The sequence below is a fragment of the Talpa occidentalis genome, unplaced genomic scaffold (assembly GCF_014898055.3).
Source record: "Talpa occidentalis isolate TD23 unplaced genomic scaffold, MPIMG_talOcc4v2.1 talOcc4.3, whole genome shotgun sequence".
Lineage (NCBI taxonomy): Eukaryota > Metazoa > Chordata > Mammalia > Eulipotyphla > Talpidae > Talpa > Talpa occidentalis.
Genome location: NW_023603184.1, coordinates 104261576 through 104284620, shown reverse-complemented (window position 1 = coordinate 104284620; position 23045 = coordinate 104261576). Strand labels below are relative to the sequence as shown.

At 36.7% G+C, this 23045-nt stretch overlaps 1 protein-coding gene across 1 annotated transcript in view; it reads left to right on the top strand.

The window, feature by feature from the left end:
- The window catches only part of OLA1 (Obg like ATPase 1), a 147081-nt gene that overhangs the window by 8794 nt on the left and 115242 nt on the right, over nucleotides 1–23045 (top strand). Inside the window, exons 3-4 of the mRNA XM_037523562.2 lie at nucleotides 4048–4191; nucleotides 11381–11508. Of these exons, the coding sequence (XP_037379459.1) occupies nucleotides 4048–4191; nucleotides 11381–11508 (272 nt within the window). The remainder of the gene's footprint in view (nucleotides 1–4047; nucleotides 4192–11380; nucleotides 11509–23045) is intronic.

Genomic DNA, 23045 nt, shown 5'->3' with positions numbered 1-23045 from the left:
CTGTCAGCAGCCTCTGCAGCATGGGTTCTATCCCAGCGGGCGAGGGTCCCACATGGTGCAGCAGACCTCTCCTGTCTTGCCCACTGCTCTCCTCAGCAGTGTATTTCATCAGTCTGCCTGTTCTGTTCCTTGCTCTGTCTCTGGTGAATCCTCTCACCCTCCCGCACATCTGGCCTGTACCCCAGTTCTTGTATAAATAAAAATGAATAAATCTTTAAAAAAAGATTTATTTTTTAAAGATTTATTTATTTATGCATACAAAAACTGTCTGGGGATCGAACACGTGTTGCAGAGGCTGGGGATAGCTTCATAGGGCTGTACTTAACCCCTTGTGCCACCAGGGAGGCCCTTTTTTGATGTTTCTTGTAATTTTTGAGTGCTTTATACTTTCTGGCACCATAATATGCTCCCTTCTTATTTGTATTTTCTCTGTCCCAGTCTTGGAATACACAAATTTTTGTGTAGACATATGTTCTTATCTCTCTTGGGCATATACTTAGGAGTGGAATTTGTGCATCATATGGTAACTCTCATATTTATTTGAGGAACTGCCAAATTGTTTTCCAAAATGGTGGTATTTTGATGGTACTATTTTACAATACCACCAACAGTGTTTGTGGTTCCAGTGCTCTCTACTTTCTTACCGATACTTGCTGCTGTCCTTTGATTATAGCAAAGATGTGAAGTGGTATCTCGTTGTTTTGAATTGCACTTCCTTGATGCCTTAATGATATTGAACATATTTTCATGTGCTTATTATACTTTCAGTTTTGATAGACTTTTACTGGGTAGATTTTTAAGGGCAGTTTTTTGTTTTTTTTTTTGTTTTTTTTTTAGCATTTTGAGGGTATCTTCTGTTTTCTCTTAACTTTCTTATGAGAATCCTATCTTATTTTGGTTTCTCTGTACATGGAGTGGCTGTTGGGATTTTAGATTTTTGAGTTTATGATTTTCATTAAATTTGTGAAATATTTGACCAGTATTTTTTCAAATGTGTGTTAGTGTCTTAGTATTCCACTGAAATACTGGTTATTTTTTCTTTTTATGTTATACTTCCTTTGGATAGTTTCTGTTGCACTGCCTTTATGTTCACTGATCTTTTCTTCTGCTCTATGTAAATTGTAGTTAATCACATCCACTGTGTTTTCATTTCAATTTCATTTATACCTATTAAAAGTCATGAAAATTTTAATTTTCTTTTGAAGAATACTGATGAGATATTTTGGGTTATGTTTCTCAATTTGAGTTTGATGTTTTCTCATGTTGTGGACTTTCAAAAGAAAGTTGTGGTAAGATGCACATAACATAAAATTTACCTACTAGCAATTCTTAAGTGTATGGTTCAATAGTGTTAACAGATCTCTAGTACTTTTTCTTGCAAATCTGGAACACCTATAGAACAAAACTCATTTTCAGCTCCTCCCAGTCCCTGGCAAGCACCATTCTGTTTTCTCCTTTCATAATTTTGACTACTCTAGATGTCTCAAATAAGTGGAATCATACAGTATTTATCCTTCTGTGATAGGCTTATCTCAGTCAGCATAATGTTCTCAAAATTAATCCATGTTGTAGTATGTGAAAGGATTTCTTTCTAAAGGTTGAATAAAATTTCATTGTATGTATATATATCCCATTTTCTTTATCTGTTCCATTTGTTGATAGATATTTGGGGCTACTCCTACCTCTTGGCTGTTGTGAATAATGCTGCAATAAATATGGGTGTGCAAGTGCCTCTTCATTATTCCTGCTTTTAATTTTTTTGGATAAATACACAGAAGTGAGTTTGCTGGATTATATGGTAATTCTAGTTTTAATTTTTTTTGAGAGACCTCCATACTGTTCTTCATAGCAGTGCACCATTTTATATTCCCATCACAATGTACCAGAATTTCAGTTTCTCCAAGTGATCTCCAACATCCAAGTGGTAAACACTGTTAATTTCTGGTTTGTTATGATAGTGGTCATACTCATGGGAGTTGATAACTCAGGTTATGAGTTGCATTTTTCTGATGATTAGTGATAGATATTGTGCATTTTTTTTTCACATGCTTATCAGACATTTGTTTATCTTCTTTGGAGAAATATCTATTCAGGTCCTTTGCCTGTTTTTAAATCAGGATACTTTTGTTGAGTTACCGTTTTTTCGTAATATATGTTCTGAATATTAACCTTTTATTAGATATAATTTACAATTATTTTCATCCATTCTTTAGGTTGCCATTTCATTCTGTTGATTATTTCCTTTGATGGGCCAAAGTTTTTAGGTTTGACATAATCTCGTTTTTCTTTTTTGCTACTGTTTCTGATGTTTTTGTTGTCATATATGACAAATCATTGCCAAATCCAATGTTGTGATCTCATTAGGAGTTTTCTAGTTTCAGGCCCTACATTAAGTCTTTAATGCATTTTGAGCTAATTTTTGTATGTGGTGTAAAGTAGGAATTCAGCACTATTCTTTTGCATGTGGCTATCTAGTTTTCCCAAAAACATTTGTTGAAGAGACTGTCTTTTTCTCATTGTGTGGTCTTGGAAACCTTGTTGAAGATTATTTGACCTTATTAGGAAGGTTTATTTCTATGACTTCTATTCTATTACATTGATTTTTGTGTCTATCGTTGCCAGTTCTAAACTGTTTTTGATTACTGTATCTTTGTAATATGTTTTGTTGTCAGGAGTCATACTGTAAAACTTTTTGGAAGAATACCATGGAGATATACCTTTCTCAAACGTATGCAATACCTTTCTCATTGCATCATATTGAGAGGTATATGGGATCAACAAAACTTTTACTAATGGTGATAGTAACCTTGATCACTTGGTTAAGATGGTATCTACCAGGTTTTTCCACTATAAAATTATCCTTTTCCCTTTCCCATACTCTGTTCACTAGAAGCAAGTCACCAAATTCAGTCTATACTCCAGGGGAGAGGTATTAAGCTCCGTCTTCTGGAGAAAGGAATACCAAAGAATTTGTGGGCATTTCTTAAAACCACCACAATGACTAGTTAATATTATGGAGGAAAGATATTTTAGGTTAGTCAAATATCCTGTTTAACTTCTTTAAAGTTTCGTAGGCTAGATTTTGTAATTCTTTATTGTTTGTTTTGCCTGCAGCAGTTAATTTAGTGTGGTTCTTAAATAGTGATTTCTACTTCCTTTATTCCTTTTGGAATTTTAGAAGAAAGAGCTGTCTTTCTCTGCATTTAGTTAGTTATTCATACACATAGTTCAAGTTGGGCTCACTGAGATTTATCTAATTCATTGGAATATAACCCTTTATTATCAATATTTTGTTTCTCAAATTGTTCTGACTTTAGCCATCCGGAGCTCTTTTAAGTTGTCTCCTGTGGTATTTTGCTATGCCCATATCTTTTATCTTTCTTTTTAAAAGATTTATTTATTTATGCATAGGAGAACTGGGGTGTGGGCCATAGATGGGGGGGCAAGAGGATTCACCAGAGACTAAGTGGGGAGCAAAACAGGTGGATCTACTGAAATACACTGCTGATGGGAGCAGCTGGAGAGACATGAGAGGTCTGCTGTGCTATGTACTTGGGATCGAACTCAGGCTGTAGTGATAGCATGATAGTGCTGAGACTTAACCCCTATACCACCAGGGAGGCCCCTTTTCTTTTTTTAAGCACTTCCTTACTCTCTGACACTACTAGATGTTTCTAGCTATGAGATGTATAATACTATAAGATGTATTTTTCCTGTCTCAGCCTTGTTTCCAGGGAGCCTTGGTTTCTTTCACTGGAGAATGGTATTTGGAAACTAAGATCTGGGCACTAAATATGATCATTGTTGTTGGGATATTACTACTTTTAGGCCCTCTCACCTGATAGACTTAGGGAATATATGTAGTTATACTAACCCATGGATTGTGAATTTTAGTCATTTCTGTTAGTATTTTTCCATCTGTTTCTGTCCCTTCTCAGATTGATTTTATAATCCTTATGTATCTTATTTGAACATTGAAATTAGAGCAAGATAACTTTTCTTCAGTGTTAACCTAAGAATTGATTGAATTGTTTTTATTCATTTTAGGAAGTCTACCTTCTTCAATGTATTAACCAATAGTCAGGCTTCAGCAGAAAACTTCCCGTTCTGCACTATTGATCCTAATGAGAGCAGAGTACCTGTGCCAGATGAAAGATTTGATTTTCTTTGTCAGTACCACAAACCAGCAAGGTAAGAAAATCTGTGTCATTGTGTGTATTATTCAGTCTATATACAAGTGATGTATTTAAAACATGTGGAAGGATTTTTAATTTTTCAAAATTAATGTGGCATTATTGTCTTGGGTGATTATAAAAATAATGTAGGGCATGAAGAAGGGTGAGAAAGGATGTATTTGATTGCTAACATTGCATTTTTTTCTGGGGAGTATGAAGTAGAGAAGTAATCAGTCTGTATATATGATCCCATTCATGTAAAATTATGCATGTATGTATATATTCTTAGAAAGATGTATGAAATGAAGATCACTAAGTAATTGATTATTATTTCTGGGTAATGGAATTTTTAGGTGATATTTTTACTTCATTTCTAACATTCCTTCATATTTTAGAAGTTTTTAGAACAGGCATATTTTAGCTTTAGAAAAACTAAGTATAGCTGTTTATTATTAGGGAGAAAATAAGATAATACAAATTCATCGTTGGAAGTTTAGATGATATGGAAGTGTATACAGAGAGGACTGAAAAAATCACCTATATTTCTTTTACCTTGACATATTAGATCTAAATACTGTGGAGGATATCCTACTGTACTTTGTGCATGCATACTTACAGAAATAGGATACTTTTTTACTTGGGGAATTATTAATATTTTTCTAGACTAAAAAATACAGATATGTCATAATTTTTAATGTAATAATTATATTTAGTATTACATGACACTACTGTAGTTTATTTACCATTTCCCTATTATTGAGAAGTATTTTGTGTTTAGTTTTTCACTATTTTGAATGTGTAGGTAAATCCTGAGTTTCTGTATCTATTCCTGAAACGGCTAAATTCCAGCCTTACATCTAACTGCCCAATGACATTGACACTTGGATGACTAAATAGATGCCTCAGATTTGACATGTCCAAAATGGACCTCTTGATTTCACCCTGTCTTGTACCAAATTTGTTCTTCAAGACTTTTGTGATTCAATAAATAGCACTATTAATTCATAAGGTGCTTAAGTCAAAGTCCAAGATTTATCCTTTATTCCTCTCTTTTCTCATCCCTACATTCAATCTATCAGCATCTGCTATAAGTTCTATATAGAACTGTCCACAAGATTTTAGCAACCATTTTCCTTTCTGACAAATTATTACTCTGAATGCGGTCTCATGGGGTGATTGTGTCATTCCATCATTTCTTTTTCATTTATTCCTTGGCACTCTTTAGGAAGAACTCTCTCATCTTCATTTACTCAATCATGTATTTATTTGTATCTGTGTTACTCATTTGGTTTTAATCTGTCACAGGCATTGAATATAGCTCAAATTATATCTCTATATTTGTCTTCCTCAGGCTGAATTTGTGTCCTTTTTAAAAATCTTTATTTTTAAATGATTTTAAATATATGTAAAAGCTGTAAAATTACATGTAGAATGCTTATATATCATTTGCCCAGAATCTTTCAGTCTGATTCTTTGAGTCAGGGTTGTAGACATGACGCTATATAACATTTAAATTATTCTGTTTGTGTTTGCTAAATACAGTCTTCTACATAACACAGTGAAGCATCAAAATTAGGACATTGACATTTACCCAGTATTACTATCTATATCACACATTCTATTTAGATTTTTCCAATTGTCCCAACAATATGCTTTACAAAAGATCTGAGATCAAAACTAAGATCATGTGTTTATTTGGTGATTTTTATCTCTTTTGTCACCACTAATTTGAATCTTTCCTTGTCTTTCATGGCTTTGTCATTTTGGAAGACTATAAGCTATTTTATTTTGTGGCTTATTTTGTTTTCCAATTTGAATTTAATCTGATCCTTCTCATAATTTATTCATTTTGGGCATAACATAGAAGTGATGCTGTATTCTTTGCAGTGCATGATTTCCTACTTGATTGTCCCGTTTTTGATCACTTAGATAATTGGGTCTTTGCTGGGTATCTCTGCCTGTGAAGTTAAAGGTTTTATGTTGTCCTTACTAATCAATAAGTAATTGATAAATATGTATATATATATTTTTGAAAGTGTATAAATATCATTTTGAAAGTGTAGTAAATATCAAAACTACATCCAACAGATTTTGCATCTTTCCTGAATCAGTTTTCTAAGATGATGATTTCTAAATCCTCATTATTTGAAACTTTACTAGTTGCCATTATACTTTGGGTAGAACTTTCACTTAGTCCCACTTATTTATTTGTTCATTTATATATTTATGTAAGTATGAATTCATGGTTTTACTCATAGAATTATAACTTAATTCTTTAGCTTTATTAGTATTAGTATTATTTAGTTTCAAGCTGATTCCTGCATTTTTTATTTGGTGTGTACCAGTCATTTTTTGAGCATTTCTATGCTTTTCTGGTGCAACAGGGTGGTCCAGGGTCATTTTTTAATTTTCCCTGCTTTAGCCTTGGAGTTAGTCATTTCTTAGAGTTCTGGTTCCTTTTAAAAGAAGGTGTAATTTTGGAACAAAATGTCTGACTGTGGTTGTGCTCATTGCTAATGTTGTGTCATTGTTCCTATGCACTCTCAATGGACAGAGCTAGAAAATATGTGTGTATTGATGTACATGTATTTATATATATACCTCTACATATATTTGTTTATTAAATTTATATATCTATGCTAAAGACCAGTTCACTTCCAATTTCATTATCATACTGACAGGTCTTTTTTGTTTTCTCTATATTGTCCCTTTCTTATCTAATATGGAGGAACCCAGTTCCAGTTATCCTGCCCACTTTGCATAATTTACTGACATAGGCCCTGGCTACTGCTGGACTGCTCTGCTGCCCAGATGCTGGCCTGATCACTGCTGTGTGCTTTCTCTCCCCACTCTCACTTTCTCCTTGTGTGGGCCCTTTCCACTACTGGACTGTGTGGTCATGCTGAAATTTTTCAGAGACATGAAGAGAACAATAACAAAGCTGTTGGATTTCAAGTTTGTTGAAGTTTTAGGTGGTAAGGGTATTTTTCAAAAAATTCCCTTGCTTTTACTTTACTAGAGAACATTGATTAAATGCTTTTATGGAAGTAAAGATTGAATGGAAACCCAGCTTTGTTTTTTTCTATATCTTAAATTTGACCTCTTCTGATCAGGCAAATAAAAAATTGACAATAATTCAGTTTTTTTCCTACTCCAAACTTTTCTGTTATTTGCAAGCTCTCAAATTTTTTTTTTTTTTGGTGAAAAGAAAGTCCTACTCATTCAGTTTGTTTCTGTTGAAAACTATGTTTTTTCTGTGTTCATTATAATACAGTGATTTTTTTTATTTTTTTATTTTTTTTGTGGGACCCTCGCTGGTAGCCAGGGATTGAACTGGCGCTGCAGAGGCTGCGGGCAACCTCGCAACCCAGCGCTCAACCACTGCGCCACCAGGGGAGGCCCTATAATATAGTGATTTTAAAAAGATTTTTAACTTATTTTGGGCTCAAAGTTTCATGTGCTCTTAAATAGTATTTTGCTCAAATTGTTGTACAAGTCTTTGGTATCATGCATTAAAATCCTTGATTTAGGGTTCAAGTTTTTATTTTTTGAAATATTATATTAGTTTGAAGTTTTATCCTGTCCTAGAGCCAGAAATAAGAAACTCATTTTCATCAGAAAATAGAATCTCAGTGTCTAATTTCCTCATAAAATGAAATTGAAGCCCAGAAAAGTGAAATGATTTGTCCAAGATCATACAGGTAGTTAATGTTAACCTGACTAGAACCGAAGGCTTCTCACTTTAAATTCAGTGCCCTTCCACTCATATCTATGCTGATATACATCATATTTATCATATGGTTGGTTTTAGTTGTTAGAAATTATATCATTTAGGATGTTAGGTTTCATTTAAGATATGACTTTAAAAATTGACGTATTGATTTAGTAACAGATAGTGTGGTGCTTAATGTTGATTTCAACAACTCAGAAGGGTCACAAGGACCTCATTTTTTAAAAAAAAGATTTATTTATTTATGCATGCAGGAACTGGGGCATAGGCCAGAGGGGTGGGGGGTGAGAGGATCACCAGAGACAGAGTGGGGAGCAGAACAGGCAGATTGACTGAAATACACTGCTGAGGGGAGCAGCGGGCAAGGCAGGAGAGGTCTGCTGCGCCATATGGGTAGCTCCCTGGCAGGGGCTTGAACTCGTGCTTCTGTGGTGGCAGATAGCTTCATAGGCTGCGTCTTAACCCCTTGCACACTAGGAAGGCCCAGGACCTCATTTTTTTCTCCTCAGCTTTCCTTTATCAGCTTGTTGAGAAATTGCCTTCCCCTTGAAGTTATATGGTATCTCTCAAATCTTAGAACTATATACTTTTCATCCCTGTTCAGAGTAAAGGAAGACAGGTTTGCTTCTATGAAGACTGGTACAAGAATCTCCCAACCCCTCCAGCAGACCTCTCCTTAAGGCTTTTTAGGCTTATATGGCAAGATGCAGGTTCTAGAATCATTAATTTTGCCTGCGAGGTGAGAGTAAACTGCTTAGTCTGGGCCTCCCTGGTGGCCTAGGGGTTAAGTCTCAGTGGTATCACCCTATCACCCTATCACCACATTTATGCATGCATAAATAAATAAATCTTTTTTTTAAAAAATGAGTTCAATCCCTGGCCAGGGAGCTAACCCACACAGTGCACAGCAGACCTCTCCTGTATCACGTGCTGCTCTCCTCAGCAGTGTATTTCAGTAAATCTGCCTGTTCTGCTCCCCACTCTGTCTCTGGTGCATCCTCTTACCCTCTCCCCTCCACACCCCAGTTCTTTTAAGCAAAAAAACAAACAAAAGGTGAGCATATTTAAACAATAAATAAAAATAAACTGCTTAGTCTGTGCCTAAGTTATGTGCCTTCTTTCCAGACCTAGTGGTAGAACTAGCTTCTCCAAAACTGGGCTCCACTGGGTAGGTATGGCTACCTAAATGAAAATCAATATAGTTATCAAGAGAAGGAGCAAAGGATGCTGGTTATGCCAAAACCTAACCACATTTTATGTATGTTTTCTGTGGACTGGCTGATAGCAATTATCAAGTAATTTTTATTTGTTAAATAATTTTTTGTAGAACGGTTATTTTAAAAGGACTCATTTCTCATGCAGAGAAGAGGGATGTCTTTTGTGTATATTTTTAAAACTCAGATCAAGTGTTTATTTTTAATTAAGGTAAATTGACATAACATACTAGTTTCAGTGTACAATGTACATGTACAGTTATGATGATTTGCTATTTCTATATGTTGTAACAGGATCACCACAATAAGTCTAGTTATCTGTCACCATAGAGAGGTACAGAATATTTTTCTTGTGGTGAGAACTTTTAAGATTTATTCTCTTAGCAAGTTTCAGAGATGCAATGCAAGATTTAACTGTAGTTGCTAGCAGAATATTATATTCCAAGTTTTAGTTTACAATTGCAAATTTGTACCTTTTAACCCATTTCTCCCATTTCACCACTGCCACCTTTGGCACCCACCAATCTATGAGGGTTTTTAAAAAAAATTTAAAAATTTTGTCTTCAGGATGTTCACATTTAAGTGAGATCATACCGTATTTTTCTTTCTGTCTGTCTTATTCCATTTAGCATAATGCCCTCAAGGTTCACCTTCATTGTTGCAAAGAGAGGCAAGATTTTATTCTTTTTTATGGCTGAATAATCAAACATTCTCTCTCTGTCTCTCTCTCTCTCTCTCTCTCTCTCTCTCTGTGTGTGTGTGTGTGTGTGTGTGTGTGTGACTGAACACTTATGTTGTTTATATCTTGGCTATTGTTGGCTATTGTAAAGACTACTGCCATGAACATAGGGGTGCATATATCTTTTTGATGTAGTACTCATTTTCTCCTGATTAAATTCCCAGAAGTAGAACTGCTGAATCTTATGGTAGTTCTATTTTGCATTTTTTTGAGGACTCTCCATACTGTTTTCCATAGTGTTGTACTAATTTACATTCCTACCACTACTGCACAAGGTTTCTCTGCATCTTTATTGATACTTATTATTTCTCTACTTTTAGCTTTTTTTTTTTTGTAATAGCCATTCGAACAGGTGTGAGGTGATATCCCATGTGGCTTTGCTTTCTATTTCCCTGACAAAGTAATGAATAGTGATGTTGAATAGCTTTCCTAATACCAGTTGGCTATCTGTATGTCATTTTTGGAGAAATGTCTGTTCAGATTCTCTGCCCATTTTAAACATTGGATTATTTGGTTTTTGCTATGGAGTTGTATGAGTTCTTTTATATATATATATATAATATATATATATATATTCACCCCCTTATCAAATAAGTGGTTTGCAAATATTTTCTCCCATTCAGCAGGTTGTATTTTCATTTTTTTGATATTTTTCTTTATTGTGCAGAAACGTTTTAGTTTTGTCTCACCTTTTTTTAAATTTTTGCTTTTGTTGCCTTTATTTTTGGTGTCAAATGAAAAAATCATTGCCAAATTTGATGTCAAGGAGTTTATAGCCACAATGTTTTCTTCTAGGAGTTTACTGCTATAATGTTTTTTTCTAGTTTTATGATTTCAGGTCTTCCATTCAAGCCTTTAATCCATTATGAATTAATTTTTGTGTATGGTACAAGATAATGGTCCAGTTTCATTCTTTCGGTTATGACTATTTGGTTTCCCTAACACCATTTATTGAAGAAGCAATCCTTTCCCCATTGTTTTGTTTTATCATGTAATAAAATCAGCACCCTGCAAAATGAGTAATAAAATTGACAAAGAATACAAGATTATATCTTATATTATATTATTATATACAATATTATATCTTGTCTTAAACATTGAAGTGATACTACCTCTAAAGTACTTAGTTCATGCCTGACACGAAGTTAAGTTGGCTCGTTCTATGATGATTACCCTGCCTTGTTTGGCTTACTCTTTAAATATTCTTAACAGGTTTTGTGTGTGTGATTTGCCAATGGAACAGTATAGTGAAATAAATATGGGTTTTACTCTTTAGAGACACAATAAAAACATCTAATCTATTTAATTTTTTCCCTTAATTTTTCTAGGTAAGAAAGTCCTAGTGTATTAAAAGATTATTTATTTAATTTTCTTTTTGGTATTAATTTAACAAAACACTACTAAAAGTCTTCTAAATATGTTCTAGAAAGAATTTATTATCAACTGGGAAATCCAGTTGATTAATAAATAGGTTCTTAGTACCATTTCATAATAAAACTGTGTTTGTTTATTTTTTCCCCAGCAAAATTCCTGCCTTTCTAAATGTAGTGGATATTGCAGGCCTTGTCAAAGGCGCTCATAGTGGGCAAGGCTTGGGAAATGCCTTTTTATCTCATATTAGTGCCTGTGATGGAATCTTTCATCTAACTCGTAAGTACATTTTTTTAAATTGATTATGTTATAACGACTTTTTTTAAAATTATTCCTCAAATTAAATTAGAAATGACTAATAGAAGATTTGCTTGCTTCACAAGATGAAATGTGGATTCTCCTGTTGTGACTTTATTGTTATTTAGTATTATTTGTACATGTGAAATTTTTTTTTTTTTTTTAGAGATTTATTTATTTATACATACAAGAACTGGGGTATAGGCCAGAGTTGTGGGGGGTGAGAGGATTCATCAGAGACAGAGTGGGGAACAGAACAGGCAGATCGACTGAAATACACTGCTGAAGGGAGCAGCGGGTGAGTCAGAAAATGTCTGCTGTGCCATCTGAGTAGCTCCCTGGCTGGGGATTGAATTTGTGCTGCAGTTGTTATGGCGAGCTTCATAGATTACGTTCCAATCCCTTGCACCACCAGGGAGGCCCCAGTACATGTGAAATTTTATTCCAGAGCAAGTATACTCTGTGTTGATTTTTATATTTTAATTGAATTTTATCCCATTTTGGATTAGATCCATTAATGTTTCTATGTGGAATAATTTTGATTGCAAAGGCATTTTGAAATTTTTTTATTTTGTGGAACTTTTCTGCTTTCTTGCTTTTCCATGTTTTGAGAAGGCAGAATTGATAAAAGAGGGGATTCCATTGTTTTGGAGGCATCTTGGGTTATTTCTTTATTTATATTTTTATTTTTAAAGATTTATTTTATTTATTCATATAAAAACTGGGGTCTAGGATAGAGGTGGGGAGGGGGTGAGAGGATTCAGAGAACCATGGGGAGCAGAACAAGCACATATACTGTAATGTACTGCTGAGGGGAACAGTGGGCGAGACAGGAGAGGTCTCCTGCATCATGTGGGTTAGCTCCCTGGGCAGGAATTGAACTCAGGCCTCAGTGGCTGGCAATAGCTGAGATAGCTTGATAGTGCTGAGGCTTTAACCCCTAAGCAACCAGGGAGGCCCCCATCTGGGAATATTTATTAAGGAGGAAATGAGTAAGGAGAAATTACAGGTCAGCTATCCTTAATAGAGAAAGGGATGTAAAGCAAAGAGAAAAAACAGATACAATTGTGTTAGTTTGTGTTCTTTTAACTACAGAAGTGAGTCAAGAATATAGTAATTCTCTGCCAAATAGAAAGGTTTAGGTTAAGACTCAGTTCAAGACTGTACTTTATGATAATGGTATTAATAGTGAACAAATTAATGCCAGTGAAGTGAACACAAGTTAGCGGTAGGGGCCAGTTGTGGTCAGGTTTAGTGCTTTTTGTCAGCGATCCTTGACAAAATAACTATAGCAATGGAAATGAGCATTTAGGAAAATTTATAGCATTTTAATGAAGTAATTTTTTTCATTTGCAACTAATAAAAATTTGTACTAATTTTTGTGTCTTTTAAAAATTAATTTGTGGGCCTTCCCAGTGGCGCAGCGGTTGAGCGCTGGGTTGTGAAGCTGCCCGCAGCCTCTGCAGCGCAGGTTCGATCCCCAGCCATCAGGCGAGGGTCCCACATGGCGCGCAGACCTCTCCTGCCTCCCGCTGCTCCCCTTAGCAGTGTACATCTTCGTCAGTCTGCCTGTTATGTTCTCTGCTCTGGTTCTGGTGAATTCTCTCACTCTCCCGCGCTTCTGACTGTACCCAGTGCTTGTACAAATAAATAAATCTTTAAAAAAAATAAAAATTAATTTGCCTAATAATTCATCTTTAGTGTATTTTACAGAACTCTACCACAGATAGTTTGAGAAGTTCTGATCTAGATTACTTTGGGTGAAAGTATGGAGAGACCTTCTGGAAGGGATTTTGGTGTAGGCAAAAATAAAGTTATCAGGGGGAGATAGAGTTATGTAGAATAGTGTTATTGAAAAGCCTGTACATTGGTGAGAACTACTATATTTTGCTGATGGGTTTTTTTGTTGTTGTTGATTGAGATGAAGGTGTCAAAAGACGGGGTAGCATCAAGTGTGATTTCTTGGTTTCTGGACTGTGTCAGTTGAATGAATCTTGATGCCATTCACTAAGACATTATATATAGAAGGAACAGCTAATCTTCAGAGTGAGCTGGGTTCAGTTTGGCAGTGTTTTGAATTTGTGTACTTGGGACATCCAGAAAGAAGATGTCTCTTAAGAAGTAGGATTGATAGGGCAAGCATGGATGGGGGCAAGAGAACTGAATGTTTGGATTTGAGAAGATGGTTAAATAGAGCTTAAAAGAGTGGTAGTAAAAATAAGGAAGAGAAATGAGAAATGCAATCATAGATATGATTTCCTGATGAGATTCAAGAGCACATATTTTGGTAAAAGAGAGTGAATGTGTGGTTTAGAATGGGGTATTTGACAAAATTTTCAGTTAGGGTTAGGTTTAAGAGCTAAAATTTAGAGCATTTTGCTGCAAATTGCATGTGTTTTTCTTTTTTGAATGCTGAGTAATATTCCATGGTATATATGTACCACATCTTCTTGATCCAGTCATCTATTTTTGGGCATTTGGGCTGTTTCCAAAGCTTAGCTATTGTAAACAGTGCTGCTATAAACATAGGGGTGCAGGTGTTCTTTGGAATTGATGTTTCTGTGTCCTTTGGGTAAATACCTAGGAGTGGAATTGCTGGATCATATGGAAGCTCTATGTTTAGTAGGTCCAGAAATCTCCACACAGCTCTCCACAGTGGTTGGACCAGTTTGCACTCCCACCAACAGTGCAGAAGAGTTCCTTTTTCTCCACACCCTCGCCGACATTTGTTGTTGCTAGTTTTTTTAATATGTGCCATTCTCACTGGTGTAAGATGGTATCTCATGGTAGTTTTGATTTGCATTTCCCTGATGAAGGGATCATGCTCAGGGAAATAAGCCAAAAAGAAAAAGAAAAATACCGGATGGTCTCACTCATAGCAGGAATCTAGAAAACTTAAATAAGGGACCAGGAAAATGAATAACTATAAGAAAGTGAAAATCAAAATCAACAAAAAACTATGAACCAGAGACACTTTTAGGGGGGGGGGGCGGGAGGGGAGGATTGGGGGTCAGAATGGGGGGGCTGCAATTGTATGGGGAATATAAAAATAAAATTTATTATTTAAAAAAAAATAAAAATAAAAAAAATTAAAAAAAAATTTAGAGCATTTTAAGGTGATAGTAAGATCTTGACAATGGCCTGAAACCATTAATAAATGGCAGTAATAAAGTCTTTGGTTTTGTTGTCTCTCATATAATACTCATCTGATAATTTTTTTCTAAACTGAAGGGGGGAAAAAAATCTGGTTAGGACCATGCATATGTTATTGTATTTCTCTCAGGCTAAAGATTTTAGAAAATAATCCACTTAGACTAGATACCATACTTTTTTTCCTTAAAGATTTATTTTATTTATTTATGCATACAAGGACTGGGGTCTAGGACAGAGGTGTGGAGGGTGAGTGGATTCACCGGAAACAGAGTGGAGAGCAGAACAGGCACATCTACTGAAATACACTGCTGAGGGGAGCAGTGGGTGAGTCAGGAGAGGTCTGCTGAGCCACGTGGGTTTGCTCCCTGTCCCGGGATGGAACTTGTGCTGCAGTAGCTGTTGATAGCTTGATAGCGCTGAGACTTAACCCCTGTGCCACCAGGAGGCCCTAGATACCATATTTTTCAAGAGTTTGATTTCAGAGATATTAAAATGAAAATATGCATCTTAGGAATTTATGAACTATGATATATATTATTGTGTAATGCACTGAATACAGAATGATACATCTATGACCAGAATTTTAAGAAACCTGTGTTGAATTTGTTAGTAAAGAAGATGTGTAGAGATTAAAAAGATAAAATGATTACTTTGAATTGAGAATTCTTAAATTTCAGATTACAATTATTTTTATCTTTGGCAATCTGATTATTAAATTTGAGTATGAGATAGGATTTTACTTTTTATATTGCTACTCTTTAAAAGATATATTTTCTTCAAATATTTTAGTCACCATAAATGCAGTTTATTTGTTTATTATTCATTAATTAAATATAGATTGTATTCTGTCTGGGTACTGGAAATATATGGTTAGGTAGCAGAATCTAATAGATTCTGGGCTTTTATGAAACTTCTAGTGTAGCAGTGAAAATAAACTATCAAGATATTCAATAATATATTATTAAGTGTGTAATTACATTTTTGGGTTTTGGTTTTTCTTTAATTGTTGGTTACCACAAACTATAAAATTCTCTTATAAACAACTCTTTTTGAATGAAACTGCTTGCAGAGATTCAGTACAGAATAGGGAAGTAATAGCAGCTGTATTATGGGAAGCAAATTCTTTTAAAATTCATACATGTAGTAACTTCTGATAACAGGTATTTTGTTTAGAAAATTTTTTTCCTCATGTTTAGTGGCCAATGTGACTTGTTTTTACCAAGATTTAGAAGTGATATGACTTCTTATTGTTAGATTTTTAAGGTTTTCAACGCGAGGCTGTTAATTTCAGTGAATCCTTAGTTTTTTAAAGCTGTCAGAAGTTTTGAAGTTATATTTCAACAAGAAGCTAAGTTGTTTGTGTGTTATTTGAAGAACAGCACCTTTGACATCATCACAGCACTTACTGTCAAGCTATTTATAGATCAAACTTGTTAAAATTTTCTAAATAGGTACTTAGAAATAAGACCTTGTATGTTAGAAAAAAGAGGTTAGGAAATTTCCCCAGGGTTACATAGTTGGTACATAGTATATTGAGGAGGAGTACTCAGTGAAGCAAGTCAGACTTAAAACCTACACTGCTAGCCTTTGCACCAGCACTTATCAATAGGAATGTAATACAGACTACAGATGTAATTTAAAATTTCTGGTAGCCACATTAAAAATGAGGCAGTGAAATTAATTTTAATAATATATTTATCAGTAATCTAATATATAGTTTATATGAAAAATTATTGATATTTTACCATTTTTGCTACCATGTTCTTAAAATTTGGCTTGTAATTTGCAGGTGGGGTACATCTCCATTCAGAGTAGCCATCTTTCAAGTATTTAATAGTCACATGTGGGGCCTCCCTGGTGGCACAAGGGGTTGGGACGCAACCTACGAAGCTATCAGCAGCCACCACAGCACGAGTTCGATCCCCAGTGAGGGAGCTACCCACACAGTGCAATAGACCTCTCCTGTCTCTCCTGCTGCTCCCCTCAGCGGTGTGTTTCAGTTAGTCTACCTGTTTTATTCCCCACTCTGTCTCTGGTGAATCCTCTCACCTCCCCCCCAAACCTCTGGCCTGTACCCCAGTTCTTGTATGCATAAATAAATAAATCTTTAAAATAATAGTCACATGTGGATTGTGGCTACAGTATTAGACAATTCAACTCTACTTTATACTCATAGGAAAAGATTTGAAGATGATACATCAAATTGTTGATAGATTTTTTGGGGAATGGAACTGGGGTGGAGGGAGAGATGGGTGACTAATGTTTTTATTTTGGAATATATATTATTTTGATTTTTAAAACAGGAATTTTCTATTTTAAATACGAATTTAAGATACGCACATATGATCTAAATAAAATTCTTGGGAGTTCTGTATTAAAACAGTGAGAAGACGTTTTTGATTTAGAATGTTGTAATTCAGGAGTTGTCAGTGATCTGTTTCTTAATGTTTGATTTGATTTTTAAACTGGGCTAATCAGGATGGTTCTGCCAGGATATTTAGTTGAGGAGGTTACTCTCAGATAACTAAATTAGTGCGTTCTACGGTTAAATTACTTTCTTGATTGCTCCCATAACATTATATTTGTATGGTCTGTTCAGTCCTAAAGTGGTACTTGGCATTTCTAAGCTGTACATTCTTGGTGTGTGTGGTGTAGTGAGTGAGTGAGAGAGTGTGTGTGTGTGTGTGTGTGTGTGTGTGGTGTATGTATTGAGGGGAAGGGGGAAACTTTGGGAGAAGGTAAGACTTCCTTTATACCTCTTTTTCCTAGTATCAAAGTAATTTCTTTGTATGAAATTATTGCAGCCTCAGCTTATGTATTCTTGGTGGAAGGATATTATCTAGGGATATTATCCACTGTCTACCATGGAATCCTGCCTGTGCCCTGTCTCTGACTATCCAGGTAGAACCAGGAGTTGGTCAAATTAACCTAAGCTGGACTTTGAAAGATGAAAAGATTGAGGGAACATCTTTGAGAATTCAGCATTTCATTTCATCTGACTGTTCCCCCCAGCTCGTCTCCCCAAGAGGAAGAATGGTAGGGAAAGAAGCATAGCTTTTATTTTTTTTATTATTTATTTATTTTTTTATTTAAAAAAAAAAAGATTTATTTATTTATTGATATAAGTAAGCACTGGGTACAGTCAGAAGGTGCGGGAGGGTGAGAGAATTCACCAGAGCCAGAGCAGGGAGCAGAACAGGCAGATGGACAAAGTACACTGCTGAGGGGAGCAGCGGGCGGCAGGAGAGGTCTTTGTGCCATGTGGGACCCTCGCTTGTGGCCGGGGATTGGAACCGCTATTGCAGAGGCTGCGGGGAGCTTCGCAGCCCAGTGCTCGACCGCTGCGCCACCAGGGGAGGCCCAAGAAGCATAGCTTTTAAAATATATTCTTAGCAATTTTATTGTCTATATACCATGTTGTTTTAACATGCACAGTATAGAGTCACCTAAACATGAATCCTTTGTTGGTTTGTCAAAGCAAAGGGAAACCCTTGCTAGTCATGCCAACTCACTGTTTGAGATGTAATCAGTAATCATGGACTTGATATCAAAAAATGTTTCCTTATAATGGATTATATGTAAATGTAAGAAGAAAAAATTTGTGCTTTAAAAAAAATGAGCATCATTCTCTAATGCATATAAAACTGATAATTAATATGTGCTTGCACTCACACCCCTCATACCTTAATGAGTAGACACTTTTGGTTTTACAGTATTTTACTATACCTTTTGATTATAAATGACCAAACAGATGCTGTACTTAAAGAGAAAAATCCATTATATTAAAATATTCTAAATGATATATGCATATTGTAAACAAATTAGGAAATAATTAAGGTTTTCACAAAAATTTCCTGTTTGTATTTTGTTCTCAGTCATCAGAAGTAAGTGCTTTACTTTTTTATTATTAACTAAAGGTTTTTTTCTTGCCTCATTATAGTACCCTAAATGCTTTTCTTATGCTGAAAAAGTGAGAAAGGTTATATGCTTCTTTTCTTCCTCCAAGGTGACGTGTAGCACATACTTTATCAATAATTGAAATATGATAGGTAAAGGTAATGTAGAAAATAAACTCCTGCATTCCCAGAATGTCCACTTTTGGAGCATAATGCCTCCAAAATTTATTTTTATACTCGTTGTACATTGTTATAAATAAATTTCTGCCGGGCCTCCCCAGTGGCGCAGCGGTTGAGCGCTGGGTTGCGAAGCTGCCCACGGCCCCTGCGGCGCTGGTTTGATTCCCGGCTGCTCCCCGGCCACCGGAGGAGGGTCCCACATGGCGCGCAGACCTCTCCTGCCGCCCGCTGCTCCCCTCAGCAGTGTACTTCGGTCCTTCTGCCTGCTCTGCTCCCTGCTCTGGCTCTGGTGAATTCTCTCACCCTCCCGTGCTTCTGACTGTACCCAGTGCATGTATAAACAAAAAAACAAACAAACACAAATAAATAATAAATAAATAAAAAACATGCCTCTATAAAAAAAAATTAAAAAAAAAATAAATTTCTGCCACAAGTATAGTGATCCTGTCATACACTGACAATTTAATTTTACCTTTAATATAATTTGCTCATTTTTCCTTGTCAGTACCATTGATAGGTTTTCTTATATTTCAGTAACTCCACAGATTACATTATATGGGTATATTGAAGGTTAATATTTCCTTGTAAGTGGTCATTGATTTGCTTAGAAATGTTGAAGTGACTGTTGTTACACAGAAGTCTTTGCAAACAAGTATGCATAGTTTTCAAGTGAAATTACTAGTTTATGGGAACTTCAGTCTTTTGCCACTTGCCCTCTAAAATGTATCATTTATATTCACATCAACAATTTATTTCTTCATTGAAAAATTCCAGGTTTTTCCTCTTTTATGACCTTACTCAGGCCTAGCTGGGAGGCGATGGTAGACAAACAATATTACTTTTTTTTATTAGCCCCCCCCAATCCCACTTGTTCCCAGTTACCAACAGAGTCTTTTCTGGCTTTTCCTCTTGAGTATCTTTATCCTATATTACTCTTCTTTCCTTCAATCCAAGGTTTTAATATCCTTTACTCCTTTGGAGTTGATTCTTGCTATTCCTTCATTTGGCAACTAGCCTAACCTTACCATTCTATATTATGAGACAATCTAGTCAGCCTAGATCCTTGGGCCCTTTCATCTGCCTAGAAAGGAAATTTGAAAGTATGTAGACTTAGGAAATAAAAAACAGCAGGTGATAACTGCTAAATGAATGGTACATAAAAAATTCATGATAGAGAATATCAAAGAAGGGATAGATATTCTAGAAACAGGTTGGATGAGGTTATATGGATAGCAAGATAAAAAAAATCTTGATAAAAAATAAAAATACAGACTTATTTTTATAAGTAGTAGGATGTAATAAAAGGTATTTCAGGAAATGTAAATGTACAAGGTTGGAGAAAAACTGTATACTAGGGCATTGGTTAAAACATTTTAACAGTTGCCAATGGAAAGGAAAAAACAGAATGACTTAGAATTGAGAGGGGAGTTGATGGTAAAATTTTTACCAGTGTTACCATAGTTTTTCTGTAGTGTCCATATATTAGTTGTTACTAGACATTACATTTTCCTAATCTGCCAAAATCTTGAGATAACAACCTAGCTAAGGAAATAGATAAGAGTGTGTGCCCGTGAACGGGAGCTGAGGCGAACCCTGCAGGATCCGCCGCGGAGGTGAGCTCCAGGCGCCAGTAAAGAGAGCCCCGCCCACCAGGAGGAGCCCAGCACCAGCACACACAGCCCCAGCCGCCCAGTAAGCTTGCGCGAAAGCGCTGCTCGGATTGCAGCTGCCCAGGGCCCTGCGCCTGCGACCTAGGCTTGCGGGGAGACGCGCGGAGGCCCTCCCTGAGTGAGCAGGAACAAGGTGCCCAGGCAGGGAGCGGGATTCAAAAGGCGCCATTCCCGCGCCACTGATCTGGGCTACAGCCCGCGTCCTGGAACTGAGGGCTTTGGAACTGAGACCCGGGCGGAGGCCCTCCCTGAGTGAGCAGGAACAAGGCGCCCAGGCAGGGGAGCGGGATTCAAAAGGCGCCATTCCCGCGCCACTGATCTGGGCTACAGCCCGCGTCCTGGAACTGAGGGCTTTGGAACTGAGACCGGGGCACGAAATTCCGGCGTGGTTCCCCACGACGGTGGGCAACAAGGAGACACAGCACCCCAAAAGCCGTTGAGGTGTACCCTACATCCCCGCTCTGCTCCCTGTCCCACGGGGAAAATCAGCTCCCCCAAGGGCTCTAGGAGAGATCTCGGTGCCACCTAGCGACTTGACCCCAGCACAGGCTACTGAAGGAGCTAGTGGCCAGCTGGGGAGTTAGCCCACACCGGGCCCCTTCTGAACAAGTAGTCTGAGCCCACAGGGAGAGCGAGCACCCACAGCCGGGGCAGACCAGGCGCGCAGAATAGTGTGCCTGAGACCAGAAGCGCAGGGTGTGTCCCACATCACCATTTTAGAACAGGGACATTTCTTCAGTAAAGACTACCTGCAGAAGGCTTCCTCAGGAGCCAGAGGTGAGCGGGGGAAGTTCGCCCACGCCAGACCCCCTCTGGCCTGCAGTCCAAGCCCAGAGGGGAGCAGGAACCCACCGCCGGGGCAGACCAGGCGCACAGGGGAGTGTGTCCCCACATCGGCATTTTAGAACAGGGACCTTTCTCCAGTAAAGGCTGCTTGAAACTGACAGATGACTCCTGGAAGAACCAGAGGGGAACAGAGAAGCCCACCCAAGATGCCGGCAAGTCCCAACAACACAGTGTCCCAACGCATACGGCAAATTAGAAAACAGACAGTAGGGAGGAGAAGAACCACACGCAACCTAGCAACTCTCCAGAGAAAAAGCACACCACAAAAAGAAAGCCAGCCCCCAGATTGCAACGACAATAACTGGAAGAATTTCTGAGCCTTCCAGAAAGAGAATTTAAAATTGCCGGATTAAAAAACTGACAGAAGTCATAAAGGAAAAAATGAAAGGGAAAAATAATCAACGATCAGAAGAATGCAATTGAGTCCCTAGAGAGGGAAAACAATGGTCAGAAGAAAGAAATTGAGTCCCTAAAGAGGGAAGTAAAAGAAATGCAGGAGATCAAAGAATAATGGAAGAACTAAAGAATTCTGGGAAAAGCAATGAAAGCAGAATAGATGAAATGGAAGAACGAATAATAATCTTGAAGACACAGAAATAAAAAGAACCAAAACAGAGAAGGAAAGAGAAGTACGAAGGAAAAAGAACGAAGAAAGACTTCGGGAACTATCGGACTCCATGAGGAAAGGAAATATAAGAGTTATAGGAATACCAGAAGGAGAGGAGAGAGATGTAGGAACAGAGAAAAATTCAAAGAGATAATGAAGAGAACTTCCCAAATGTGAAGAAGGAGCTGAAAATTGATATACAAGAAGCAAGAAGAACACCAAACTTCCACGACGAAAGAAAATACAGCAAGACACATAATAGTAAAGCTCCCAAGAATCCAGGACAAGGAAAAAATAATGAAGCTGGCAAGAGGGAGAAACAGATAACATTCAAAGGAAAACCAATCAGGCTGACATCAGACTTCTCCGAAGAAACACTACGGGCAAGGAAGAGTGGAGGGACATAGTCAACAGACTCCAAGAAACAGATGCCAACCAAGAATACTCTATCCCGCAAAGCTCTCCTTCCTCTTTGAAGAAAGAATATGGACCTTCCCAGACAAACAGAAACTCCGGAATTTCATTGCAACTAAACCCCCACTCCAAAAAATACTACAAGGAGTTCTAAAGCCAGAACCTCAGAGCGACGAATAACAATGAAAGAAGGCCAAAAAAAAAAAAAAAAGTTATTAAAAGAATAAATAAATAAAATCAAAGGAAAAAACAAATGGCAAATACAGATGTTAACATATCAATATTAACTCTAAATGTAAATGGACTAAACTCTTCAATAAAAAGACACAGAGTTGCAGCCTGGATTAAGAAACAAAACCCAACCTTTTGCTGTCTCCAGGAAACACATTTAGCTACAAAAGATAAAAATAGGCTCAAAGTTAAAGGATGGAAAACAATCCTACAAGCAAATGGACCAAAAAAGAAAGCAGGAACAGCTATACTTATATCAGATAAAACAGATTTCAAACTCAAAAAGATAAAAAGAGACCCCAATGGTCACTACATTATGATCAAGGGACAATACTTCAAGAAGAAATAACACTCATTAACATATACTCACCAAACGAAGGAGCACCAAAATATATCAGACAACTGTTGTCCTCTCTGAAAACAGACATCAGAGAAAACACATACGTACTGGGAGACTTCAACACACCACTATCAACAATGGATAGATCAACAAGACAAAAAATAAGTAAAGAAACCAAAGCT